This window comes from Seriola lalandi, unplaced genomic scaffold (assembly GCF_002814215.2).
Source record: "Seriola lalandi dorsalis isolate HSWRI2012SDOR001 ecotype SW California unplaced genomic scaffold, Sedor1 jcf7180002054368, whole genome shotgun sequence".
Classification (NCBI taxonomy): Eukaryota; Metazoa; Chordata; class Actinopteri; order Carangiformes; family Carangidae; genus Seriola; species Seriola lalandi.
In genome coordinates this window covers 273,841-286,340 of record NW_019524921.1, presented here as the reverse complement: position 1 = coordinate 286,340, position 12,500 = coordinate 273,841, and the positions used below count along the sequence as shown (strand labels likewise).

The window sequence follows — 12,500 nt, the reverse complement described above, 5'->3', positions numbered from 1 at the left end:
TCACATGATGCAAGACACACCAACCAATCAGAGCTTTGGTCATTAGAGTATCAAAGTAAAAGTACTTCCTGTAGTTAGAGTTAAAGTACGTCACATAGTCTCAGATAGTTGAGTCCACTGGTTCCCAACCTGGGGGTCGGGGCCCTCTACAGGGTCACCGGATGAATCTGGGGGGTCGTCACACTGATGAAAAACACTGATCTGGATTCAGTTTCTGGACCTTTTGTGAAATATTGATCATTTCAATTGAGTTTAGGCGGGAAACTGATAAGCAGTCGCACTTCATTGTATTTTATAATTGTATTGTTGTTTTTACTGTTTTAATAAACACGAGAAAACATGAATTTGTTGTTTTGAACTTTCTTTAAGCAGAAACATGAGAAACAGATGAGTCATGATTATTTCCTTCATTAGGTGATCAGCTGTTTATTTTCTTGACTGATGAATTGATTGATTGTTTATGAAACATCAGAAGTGATGTCATCACACGTGATGTCATCACACGTCATTCATGAAAGAACAAAACGTTCATATTTAAGAAGCTGAAAAATACATTTAATGATTCATTGATTATCTGTCAATCGACTAATTGATAACTGATGAACTGATGAATTGATTAATGTCTGTAGTTGTAGTTTGAGTGAATAAAAGTTGCTGAGACGAGCTGTAGTTGAAAGCTCAGAGAAAAGTGAGTAAGTGAAACGAGAGTTCAGGATGTTTTTATCTGACTCACCCGGTCCGGGTGGGGTGGGGGCCTCTCTCTCCCTGAGGGGGGGTCTCAGTCGTTCTTGAGTGAAGCGTCTCAAGGTGAGGGGGAAACACCACGGTCCCAAACCTCCCTAGCCCCGGTCCTCCTCCTCCTCCCCTTCCTCCTCCTGCTGCTCCTCTTCCTCCCAGCTCCTCCTCCTCCTCCACCTCAGGGTCTCGTGCTCTCACCTCACAGTGAGCGCTCACCAGTAAACCCAGTACCAGCACCAGTTCTCCCACTGCTGCCATGTCTGCTCCCTGACACTAGACTGAGTGGAGGCTCGCACGACCCCCAGCTGCTTTTAAACAGCTGGGGGAGGGAGGAGGGAGGAGGGAGGAGAGAGAGAGGGAGGACACACCCCCATTTCCTCTGCTGGAGTGATTACGTCTCTCCCTCTCTCTCAGAGTTACAACTACACTTCTTCTTCTTCTTCTTCTTCTTCCTCTGCTCCGGCTCACTGCTCTGACTCTGAACTTTACTGAAACACATGAAGAAAAAAAAAGAGCAAATGATGAAATGACTTTATTCATTTTAAATGTTTTAGGAAACAAAGTGAGACGACACGACCACAGACAGACGCTCAGAACATCAGCAGCTTCACCTGCTGTTGACCTGATGATCTGTGACCCACACCTGTCCTCACCTTCAGGAAGTGTGCAGAAAGATGGAGAGAACAGGACAAGGAGAGGAGGAGGGGAGAAGAAGGAGCTTCTGCTCTGGACTGAGTTCAAACTCTCTGTCCGTCTTCACCCACTTCCTGTAGAAGTGATAAGAAGACAGGAAATGACCAGCAGGAGAAATCACCCCCTTCCTCTGTGTGTGTGTGTGTGTGTGTGTGTGTGTGTGTGTGTGTGTTTGTTGGGTCACTCTTGTTGTCCAGTGCCTTTAACTTCAAAAGTCACCAGCCCAGGTTCATCACTTTTTGGTGTCCCCTGGAAACACTTGCTGTTGTGTTGTTGACCTGATGAAGATGTTTTTTTAGGTTGCAGTGCGTTGAGCTCTCAGGGCCACCGTACATCGGATCTCAGGGCGTAGAAACTGAACAGCTCACTTCAGTTAAAACTTTGATCCCAGTCAAAGATACAGGATTATCTTCAAGCTGCTGTTCTGTTGACCAGCTTCGGTCTCTATCAACGGGACACAGTCACACCACGACAATGACAGACACAACAGATTCAACAGCTGGAAGCTAAGCTAGCTTCAGGGACAACGCCCTGTCGCCGCCACTAGAGGGCGGGACATGACATGATGGATGAAACATGAAGCTGCTCTGAGATCAGATGTGAGGAGAGAGATAACACTCTGATGTTGTGAGAAGACGTCTCACTCTGACACTTATTCTGCCACGTTTGTCCACTGAAGGAGGTTAAAGTGAAAGTGTGTGTGTGTGTGTGTGTGTGTGTGTGTGTGTGTGTGTGTGTGTGTGTGTGTGTGTATGTGTGTGTGTTTGGGGGGGGTTTGAAATGTAACAGGCAGAGAAAGAAAAGGTGCAAATACAACAGAGGTTATTATTTTATATTTGTTTTTATTTATTATTATATGATTATTTATCTTTAAAGCTGTGAGTGTGTGTTTGAGTGTGTGAATGTGTGAGGAGTGTGGACTGAGACTGAACAGTAACAAACACTGACGTGTCGACAGTCATGATTCTGAGTATTTTACAAAGATGTGACCCCCCCTCCAGAAATATGAATAGTATGTAAGGGTTGGGCTACCTCAGGGTTGGGTTGGGGTTACCTCAGGGTTGGGGTTACCTCAGGGTTGGGGTTACCTCAGGGTTGGGGTTACCTCAGGGTTGGGTTACCTCAGGGTTGGGGTTACCTCAGGGTTGGGTTGGGGTTACCTCAGGGTTGGGGTTACCTCGGGGTTGGGGTTACCTCGGGGTTGGGGTTACCTCGGGGTTGGGTTGGGCTACTTCAGGTTTGGGTTGGGATTACCTCAGGGTTGGGTTACCTCAGGGTTGGGTTGGGGTTACCTCAGGGTTGGGGCTACCTCGGGGTTGGGTTGGGTTACTTCAGGTTTGGGTTGGGATTACCTCAGGGTTGGGTTGGGGTTACCTCGGGGTTGGGGCTACCTCGGGGTTGGGTTGGGTTACTTCAGGTTTGGGTTGGGATTACCTCAGGGTTGGGTTACCTCAGGGTTGGGTTGGGGTTACCTCAGGGTTGGGTTACCTCAGGGTTGGGTTGGGATTACCTCAGGGTTGGGTTACCTCAGGGTTGGGTTACCTCAGGGTTGGGTTGGGGTTACCTCAGGGTTGGGGTTACCTCAGGGTTGGGTTACCTCAGGGTTGGGTTACTTCAGGTTTGGGTTGGGATTACCTCAGGGTTGGGTTACCTCAGGTTTGGGTTGGGCTACCTCAGGGTTGGGGTTACCTCAGGGTTGGGGTTACCTCAGGGTGTTGCCCAGAATCTCTAAAGCAGTTTCCTTAGGTAAGGAAAAAAGTTAAGGTATTTGCAGCAGTAAAAGAGATTTTACAGCAGTAAAATTCTACTGTGTCGTTAAGGGCGTCTCCAGGTCGAGGATCACTCTTCATGTTATGTTTTTTATTTTCTTCATTTTTCAGAGTTAGAGGAATGATTTTATTTAAATATTAACTTAAGGTGTGTTGTGGACCTGGACCCAGAGTCAGACTGGGATCAGATCCTGGGTTTGATCCTGGATTCAGGTTCCTGTCAGGTGTGAGGTTGAGTCACGGATCTGGATTACCTTTAGGATGTGACCAGCAGGGGGCAGCAGCTCCACACACCAGGTCCGATACCTTTTCATGCAGTTACTGATAGTTCATTTACACAGATTAGTAAGTAACACAGGCACTAGTTAACGACGCAGAGACTGCGTTGTAATGTTAACTAGATGACATGATGCTGTCAGTGTTTTGAGACTGAGACACTGGATCAACATGAAGCTTCTCTGATGGACAAATAAACAATTTATACTTTTATATTTTCTCTTTTGTTTTCTTCCCAGAAATCTGTACGTTCATGTTTGACACTGACGGAAACAGAAGAAAAGATCAGGGAAAAGAAACAGGAATGAAAATCATTTCTGATGCTTTATCTTTTTATTGTTGTTGTTTCCGCTCCATGTGTTTGGACTGTTGTTGGAAACCCAAGCTGCTGGAGGAAGTAGAACATGGTGTCATCTCCTGGAGAACTCGGAAAGAGGACCTCCCGGTCTGATGTATCTCTGCCTCGGCTCCTTTGAGCTCCTCCTCAGGCTTGCTCCTCTGACCTTTGACCTGCAGGACTTTGTTTCTGAGGGTTATCAGCTCAGCTTCTTGTTGTCGGATCTTGTTTATAGACGTTTCATCAGGCTGGACGGTGGCGGTGGGTTCTTCTCTTTGACGGAGCTCAGAGGCCAGAGCTTCCAGCTGAACGTTCAGACCCTCCTTCCTCCACAGCTTTGACTTCCTCTCCATCTTTTCTCTGTAGAGATGTTCCAGCTCCTCATGGCGCCTCCTCTTCTCCTCCCTCCAGGACATCTGTGATGAGTAACCCTCCTCTTCAAGAACACGGAGCCTCCTGTTATTTTCATCTCTCTGCTCCTTCACTGACTTTGTCTTTTCTCGTAGAACTTCACAGAGTCCGTCAGAGTCTCCAGGTATCCCCAGGATGTTCTCCAGGATGTTCTCCTGGTGGTTCTCCCAGTGGTTCTCCAGGCTGCTCATATTTCCAAGGTTTTTAAAACCTTTTGTCCAACAGCGTCAGTTGTAAATGAGCTGCCTATATATTAACACTGTGGGTGACATCATCAAACATCAAAGGAGTTTCTGCTTCTGTGATGATGTCACACAGGTTCGATGATGTCACACACATCCAAGAATCTTCCTACTAATAAATGGAGGAATCTCAGGATGAAAGGTTTGAGATAAAAAAATGAAGGAACCAAAAGAAGGAATAGAACAGTGACGTTACACTGTTGGAACCTCATGTTTAAAATCACCTGGAGGTAAACATGAAGGAATTTAGTCCCGTTCACACTGGGCGGGGGTTGGGGGGTGGGGGGTGGAGCATGTCAGCTTCTAGTGGCCCATATGGGTATTACAAAAACAAACACTGTTACCAACACAACTAGAATCACCTCCTTGTCCACTCAGACGATCTCAGGTCACGTCCTGTTTATGCAGTCACAGAAAATATAAGATATTAAATATTTGTGTGAAATTTTATCATAATTTCTTTGTGAGCTCCTGAGTAATGGCTAAAAAGTGTTTTGTGAGGTCACTCTGACCTCTGACCTTTCACCACCAAAATCTAATAAGTTTAACCTTGACTCCTAGTGAATGTTTGAACCCAAGTTCCACCAAAATGTTACTGAGATATCGTGTCCACGAGAATGAGACGTGTGGACGGATGAGCTGAAAACAACATGGCCGCCTCCGAGCCTCAGTGAAATGAAAACATGTCATTATTATATTTTAGTTATGCTGTATTTTTATTGTTGTTCGGACTGTTGTTGGAAACCTGAGCTGCAGGAGGAAAGAGAACATGCGGACTCCACCTCTCATCTCCCGGAGAAGAACGCAGTGAGTCGTTTCCATGGCGACCTCCGTCGTCTCGCTGGGCGCTCCTCAGGACTCCCCAGTTGAAACGGCAGGATTCTCCGGGCTGCTTTGAGCTCCTCTTCAGCAGACCACATCTCCAGCTGCTGGACTCTCTCTCTCAGACGGAGGAGCTCCACCTCGTTCTCGCCGATCTGCCTGTGGAGCGCAGCGGCGGGCGGCTCCGGGTTCCTGCGTCTGTAGATGTCATCGATCTTGTCTAGAATCTGCGGCTCTACCTCCCGAACCTGTAAGACAATGTCCTGGATTTCCTGCAGCAGCTGCTGGGACTGCAGACGGAGAGAGTCCCGGTGTCTCTGCTGGGCCTCAGAACAAACCCTCAGCTCCTTCTCCAGCTTCTGGATCTTTCTCTTCAGAGCCTCATTTTGGGCGTGTTCTGACTTCAGCTCGAAGAACAGCTCCCTGAACACGGCGTCCCTCTCAGGATCATTGAGCTGAATTCCTCTGAGACTGTAGATAAAGAGTTGGAGGTTCTCTGTGCTGCTCCAGGCCTGACTGGAGCTGGTTTGGTTGTTCTCCTGGTTGTTCTCCTGGTTGTTCTCCTGGTTGTTCTGGTTGTTCTCCTGGTTGCTCATATTTCCAAAGCTCTGGCGACCTTCAAGCTGCCTCTGTACACCAACCCTTTTAGTGACATCATGAAACATCAAAGGAGCTTCTGTTTCTGTGATGATGTCACACAGGTTCAATGACATCACACGTCTAAGAATCTTCCTAATGAATCGAGATCTGTCTCCTCAATTCTTTTTTTTGGTTCTTCAGAACCTAATCCTTTAAACTGTGATGTCATCAGTGACATCACAAAATGAACAAAGATGAGTCATAAACAATGATGTCACATCAGCTGTGATGTCATCAGATTGATTCCATTATATTAGGAAAAAATGAATCCATTAAACTCTAATGCGGATTAAATTACATGTTTTCAAGGTTGCTAGGCAACAGGAGCCACGCTTCATGACACAGCAATAAGGGCGGAAACAGCTTGCGACGCAAAGCGAAAAACCGTCTCATTTCAGACCACGTCTCTCTCTCACACACACACACACACACACACACACACACACACACACACACACACACAGTGACCTGTAGTGACCTGTTGTGTTGACGATTGTTGCTGAGTTTGCAGAAACACTTGTGTCACAGCTGTTATGAAACTAAATTAAAACACAGACAGTCATGTGGAAAACACACACACACCTCACACACACACACACACACACACACACACACACACACACACACACACACACACACACACCACTAAAACACTGGGACTATCAATTAGCAGGCAGGTGCTGGATTCCTCACAGAGCTGATTTGGAGCGAGTTGTTCAGAACTCAGACCCTCAGAGATCCTGATCCTCAGAGACCTGGACCCTCAGAGACCTGGACCCTCAGAGACCTGGACCCTCAGAGACCTGGACCCTCAGAGACCCGGACCCTCAGAGACCCGGACCCTCAGAGACCATGACCTTCAGAGACCCGAGGAGAGTCAGAGTGGTGACATTACTGACCACAATACATTTCTTAACTCTGCTGTTTTTATTCTGTCCTGTTATTATAATGTTTTCTTTATCATTATGTGCATTAGTTTGTTCAGTAAGAAAACCACAGAAGAAGAAAACAACGGATCAATAAAGGATCATGTAACAAAAAAAATCATTGTCTCAACTTCACTGAGAATATTTCCATTATTTCTTGTTTGTGATGAATAATGACTGAATAATAAAGTGTAAATAACAACAGTGATGAAACTTTCCTCCGTGTGTGAGACATAAAAATATTCAACTTCCTGGTGTTTTCTTGTTTGTGATGAATAATGACTGAATAATAAAGTGTAAATAACAACAGTGATGAAACTTTCCTCCGTGTGTGAGACATAAAAATATTCAACTTCCTGGTGTTTGTGTCTGAGTCATTCAGATGTTTTCCAGTTTCTACACTCTATTATCTTATGTTTCATCTGAATTAAAGACTCCATTGTCTGCTGACACACACACACACACACACAGACACACACACACACAGACACACACACACACACACACAGACTAAGCTGCTGCCTGTAACTCAGCTAAAGGCTAACAGCTAACTGCACCATGAAGACTCATACATCAGAACATTTAGACTGAAGAACATGTAAAGTCCAGATTTTCTACTTTTTACTTCAGAGACAAAAACTTCATTTATTGTGACTAGTCAAGATTTTACTTTGAAAACAAATGAAAATCTGCTTTAATGGTTTTCGTTTGTTGGGATCTGTGATAAACTCATAAAGGTTTCACCCCTCACTTCCTGTCACATGATGACTCACATCTCAGACAGAAGAACAAACTATCTGAGAGTATCTGACGTAGTTAAAGAAGCTAGTCACATGAATCAGGATCAATGATCTGATCATGTTATTCATGACAGTTTATCAATCGGGGTCCAAGTAATTATTTAAGCTGATGACACTTCTGCACTATGATTTGAGTGAGACTTTGAAGCTAAGCTAAGCTAACCTTAGCTGGACTCAGCTAAGATAAGATGAGGTAAACTAAGCTGAAATAATAAAATAAAGTTAAAATAAGCTAAGCTAAAACAAACTGAGACAAAAAAACTAAGCTAAAATAAGATAAGCTACCATAAGCTAAAATAAGATAAATTAGAGATACTAAGATAAGCTAAAATAAACTAAGCTAAGATAAAATAAGCTAAAATTAGAGAAATTAAAATTAAATAAAATAAACTAAGCTAAGCTAAGCTAAGCTAAGCTAAGCTAAGTAAAGATAAAATAAGATCAAATTAGAGTACTAAGATAAGCTAAGCTAAGATACCATAAGCAATGATAAACTAAACTAACTAAGTTGAGATAAAATTGTTGGTGAAAAGGTTCATGTGTTGAACGTTTGGCTGCCCCCTGGTGTTGGAGGAGAACCTGCAGAGCTGTAACGTGTGAAGGACAATGTGTGTCTGATACGTTCACCTGTAGAAAGTCAAACTCCACTGAAGAAACAACCGATTTATTTCATCTCACAGATAAAAGCAGATTCATTTCTTCATATATGCCTTCATTAAAGACAAGGTTTTCATCATTAGACTCCCTCATAAGGATCAATGATGTGATGATGGTCAGTATTGAACACTGCTACTGGGCAGACAGCTCTCATCACCATGGTAACCCACAGCAGCCTATAATGTCGGCATTGATCTGCCACCATCCATCCTGGAAAAAATGAAATCAAATAGGTCTAAAAATAGACAGACGCCGGCTGCCAGCCAATCAGAGAAGAGATGAGGCAGCCAAGGGTGTGTCTCCCAGACACTGTGTGTGTGTGTGTGTGTGTGTGTGTGTGTGTGTGTGTGTGTGTGTGTGTGTACGTTTTGCTGAGTCACATTCAGGACAGAGGAGGAGGATGACTCCACTCCTTCCTCCTCTGTGATGTCCTCCTCCTCCATGTCAGCGTCCTCCTGATCAGACTGACTCTAAACACAGCTGATGTGGAACCAGAACGTCTGGGTTCTGGACCTGGAGTAAGAAAACCTGGTCCTGGTCGTGACCCGTCTAATTCGGGTCGGCTGATTCGTTTCATATGTTCAGATAAGGATGAAAAACTATCTAATACAGTTTATTCATCATGTTCTAATCTTTCTGCTTCAGGGAAGAAAACTCTGGCTCGTTTCTTTTTCTTTAACCAATCACAATCGTTGTGGGCGGAGCTGAGCAGAACGAGTCTGAGGGGAACTCGTCATGATGGAACATTTGTATGAGGGGAGGTGGACGTCGCCTCTGTGAAACCTGTGAGGTTTCTGAAGCTCAAAGTGAGCTGTTCCACCGTCGCCATCTTGGCAGTGTCTGACTCCGCCCTAAACTCCCAGCTCATCCATAAATGGTCAAAGAGGAGGGGCGTGGGTGGAGTCGAGACTTTGGTGTCAGTTTAATAAGTATTGCAAGACTACGCTAATGTTAGCATTATTAGCACAGCTGGGTGCCTTGCTTGAAGGCTAACCGAAGGCTAATTCATTTGCTAGCTAATAAGCTACGTAACAGGATAAGCTAATAAGGTAAGTGTGGTGAGCACAGACACCGATACCTGCTAATTAGTGCTAACATATAAATAAAATCACACTACAATTTCACTCGTGACTGTCAACGGTGACAGCACCCACCTGTCACTCAAAGAGGCCACGCCCTCAATCCTCCATAACTTTAGTCCTTAATAAAACGTAACAGAAGGACAGGACAGGAGAGGACAGAGGAGGACAGAGGAGGACAGAAGAGGACAGAGGAGAACAGAAGAGGACAGAGGAGAACAGAAGAGGACAGAAGAGGACAGAGGAGGACAGAGGAGAACAGAAGAGGACAGAGGAGAACAGAAGAGGACAGAGGAGGACAGAGGAGGACAGAAGAAGACAGAGGAGAACAGAGGACAGAGGAGGACAGAAGAGAACAGAAGAGGACAGAGGAGGACAGAGGAGGACAGAAGAAGACAGAGGAGAACAGAGGAGGACAGAGGAGAACAGAGGAGGACAGAGGAGAACAGAAGAGGACAGAGGAGGACAGAGGAGGACAGAGGAGAACAGAAGAGGACAGAGGAGAACAGAGGAGGACAGAAGAAGACAGAGGAGGACAGAGGAGGACAGAAGAGAACAGAAGAGGACAGAGGAGAACAGAAGAGGACAGAGGAGGACAGAGGAGAACAGAAGAGGACAGAGGAGAACAGAAGAGGACAGAGGAGAACAGAAGAGGACAGAAGAGAACAGAAGAGAACAGAAGAGGACAGAGGAGGACAGAGGAGGACAGAAGAGGACAGAGGAGGACAGAAGAGGACAGAGGAGGACAGAGGAGGACAGGAGAAGAACAGAGGAGGACAGAGGAGGACAGAAGAAGACAGAAGAGGACAGAGGAGGACAGAAGAGGACAGAAGAGGACAGAGGAGAACAGAAGAGGACAGAGGAGAACAGAAGAGGACAGAAGAAAACAGAAGAGAACAAGAGGACAGAGGAGAACAGAGGAGGACAGAGGAGAACAGAAGAGGACAGAGGAGGACAGAAGAAGACAGAGGAGGACAGAGGAGGACAGAAGAAGACAGAGGAGGACAGAGGAGAACACCCTGAGAGGCCTTTTGTGTTCACTTTGAATGAATGAATTATTCTTCCTCCTCTTTTTCTTCTTCTTTCCAACAGTTTTTTCTATCTCTATCTCCCACAACTAATCTCTCTCTCTCTCTCTCTGTCCCTTTTATCTCTGCCTCTCTCCACCACTTCTCTCTCACTCCAGTGCACAACAGTCCCAAGTTGCTTTTATATATTACACTCCCTCCCTATCTCGTAAGAGCTCGCTCTCTCTCTCTCTCTCTCTCTCTCTCTCACGTGCCTTCTCTCCACCCCTTCTCTCTCTCTCTCTCTCTCTCTCTGATCCATTAGCAGGAAGAACAGATCGCTGGCAGACGAGAAGAGACGAGGCGACCGAGGCAGACGGAGCAGAGAGCAGAGGAAGGAGAAGAAGAAGAAGAAGAAGAAGAAGAAGGGAGAGAAGAGCAGAGAGAAAACGACTGCATAAGAAGAGAGGAAGATAGAAGAAGAGAAAAGAGAAGAAGAAAGAAAAGCATCATGGACGCTCTGAAGAAAGGATTCTCCATGGCCAAGGATGGCGTGGTGGCCGCCGCCGAGAAGACGAAGGCCGGTGTGGGGGAGGCCGCCGCCAAGACCAAGGAGGGAGTCTTCTATGTCGGTGAGATGAGGGATGGATGGATGGATGGATGGATGGATGGATGGATGGATGGATGGGTGGAAAGTGAGACGGGTGGATGAAACAGTACAAGAATAAAAGAATAAAAGATGATGGAGGGATGATGAGAGGGACAGTGAGACGGGAGGAGGAATAAAGATAAAGTTCAATTTGACATGAACTGACAGTGAGTTATGAAGTGAAGGATGGATGAAGGGATGGAACGAGGGACGAGTGAAATTCAACACCAAACTGTGATGGAGGGAGGGAGGAGGGAGGAGGGAGGGGGTGTGAAGAAGAGGAACTGACAGAGTAAAAGTTCATGTTCACATCACATAAATTCTTTTAGTGGAAAATGAAAGAGGGATGGGTGGAGGACGAGGGAACTTCAACATAAACTGATGGATGAATGGAGGGATAGAGAGATGGAGGGATGGAGAGATGAAGGGATGGAGGGATAGAGAGTTGGAGGGATAGAGAGATAGAGAGTTGGAGGGATGGAGAGATGGAGGGATGGAGAGATGGAGGGATAGAGAGATGGAGGGATAGAGAGATGGAGGGATAGAGAGTTGGAGGGATGAGAGATGGAGAGATGGAGGGATAGAGAGATAGAGAGATGGAGGAATGGAGGGATAGAGAGTTGGAGGGATGGAGAGATACAGAGATGGAGGGATAGAAGGATGGAGAGATGGAGAGATGGAGGGATAGAGAGATAGAGAGATGGATGGATAGAGAAATAGAGAGATGGATGATAGAGAGATAGAGAGATGGAGGGATGGAGAGATGGAGGGATGGAGGGATACAGAGATGGAGGGATGAGGGATGGAGGGATGGAGAGATGGAGGGATGGAGAGATACAGAGATGGAGAGATGGAGGGATGGAGGGATGAGGGATGGAGGGATGGAGAGTTGGAGGGATGGAGAGTTGGAGGGATGGAGAGATGGAGGGATGGAGAGATACAGAGAGGGATGGAGGGATGGAGGGATGGAGGGATACAGAGATGGAGGGATGGAGGGATAGAGAGTTGGAGGGATGGAGGGATGGAGAGATGGAGAGATACAGAGATGGAGAGATGGAGGGATGGAGGGATGGAGGGATGGAGGGATGAGGGATGGAGAGATACAGAGATGGAGGGATGGAGGGATGGAGGGATGGAGGGATAGAGAGGGATGGAGGGATAGAGAGAGGAGGAGGGAGTGGAGGAATGGTGCAGCATCTGCAGTGAAGTGGGCGGTGCGGCAGTGAAGTGGGCGGGGCCCCAGAGCTTGTGATTTACCTGTGGATCACCTGTGGTTCTGGCTCAGGTTCAGGGTGAGGAGCTGCTTCAGGTCTGCCAGTCTCATGTGGTCTGGGAACTCCTCAGGTCCCTGTCATCTGGATGCATGAAGGGATAAAGGAGGAATGGATGAAGCCAGGCCCTGAGAGTTTTAAGATTGTTTCACCTGTGTCACCTGCCCCCCCCTCCCCCCTCCTC

The 12,500-nt window shown here is 46.3% G+C and overlaps 2 protein-coding genes and 1 long non-coding RNA gene across 5 annotated transcripts in view; 1 reads left to right on the top strand and 2 right to left on the bottom strand.

The window, feature by feature from the left end:
• Window positions 1–1,097, bottom strand: part of mmrn2a (multimerin 2a) — a 14,174-nt gene extending 13,077 nt beyond the window's left edge. The window contains exon 1 of one of the 2 annotated variants that reach the window (XM_087174659.1): window positions 734–1,097. In XM_087174659.1, coding sequence (XP_087030785.1) covers window positions 734–996 — 263 coding nt within the window. In that variant the 5' untranslated portion in view covers window positions 997–1,097. The remainder of the gene's footprint in view (window positions 1–733) is intronic. The other variant, XM_087174658.1, reaches the window with a different exon arrangement.
• Window positions 1,098–1,381: 284 nt separating this feature from the next.
• LOC147819000 (uncharacterized) overlaps window positions 1,382–12,500 on the bottom strand; it is a 14,590-nt gene continuing 3,471 nt past the window's right edge. The window contains exons 2-3 of the long non-coding RNA XR_015437399.1: window positions 12,303–12,400; window positions 1,382–1,505 (exon numbers count right to left, since the gene is read on the bottom strand). This is a non-coding gene — a long non-coding RNA (uncharacterized LOC147819000). The remainder of the gene's footprint in view (window positions 1,506–12,302; window positions 12,401–12,500) is intronic.
• Window positions 10,701–12,500, top strand: part of sncga (synuclein, gamma a) — an 8,927-nt gene continuing 7,127 nt past the window's right edge. Inside the window, exon 1 of one of the 2 annotated variants that reach the window (XM_023408562.2) lies at window positions 10,701–11,028. In XM_023408562.2, the coding sequence (XP_023264330.1) occupies window positions 10,908–11,028 (121 nt within the window). In that variant the 5' untranslated portion in view covers window positions 10,701–10,907. The remainder of the gene's footprint in view (window positions 11,029–12,500) is intronic. The other variant, XM_023408563.2, reaches the window with a different exon arrangement.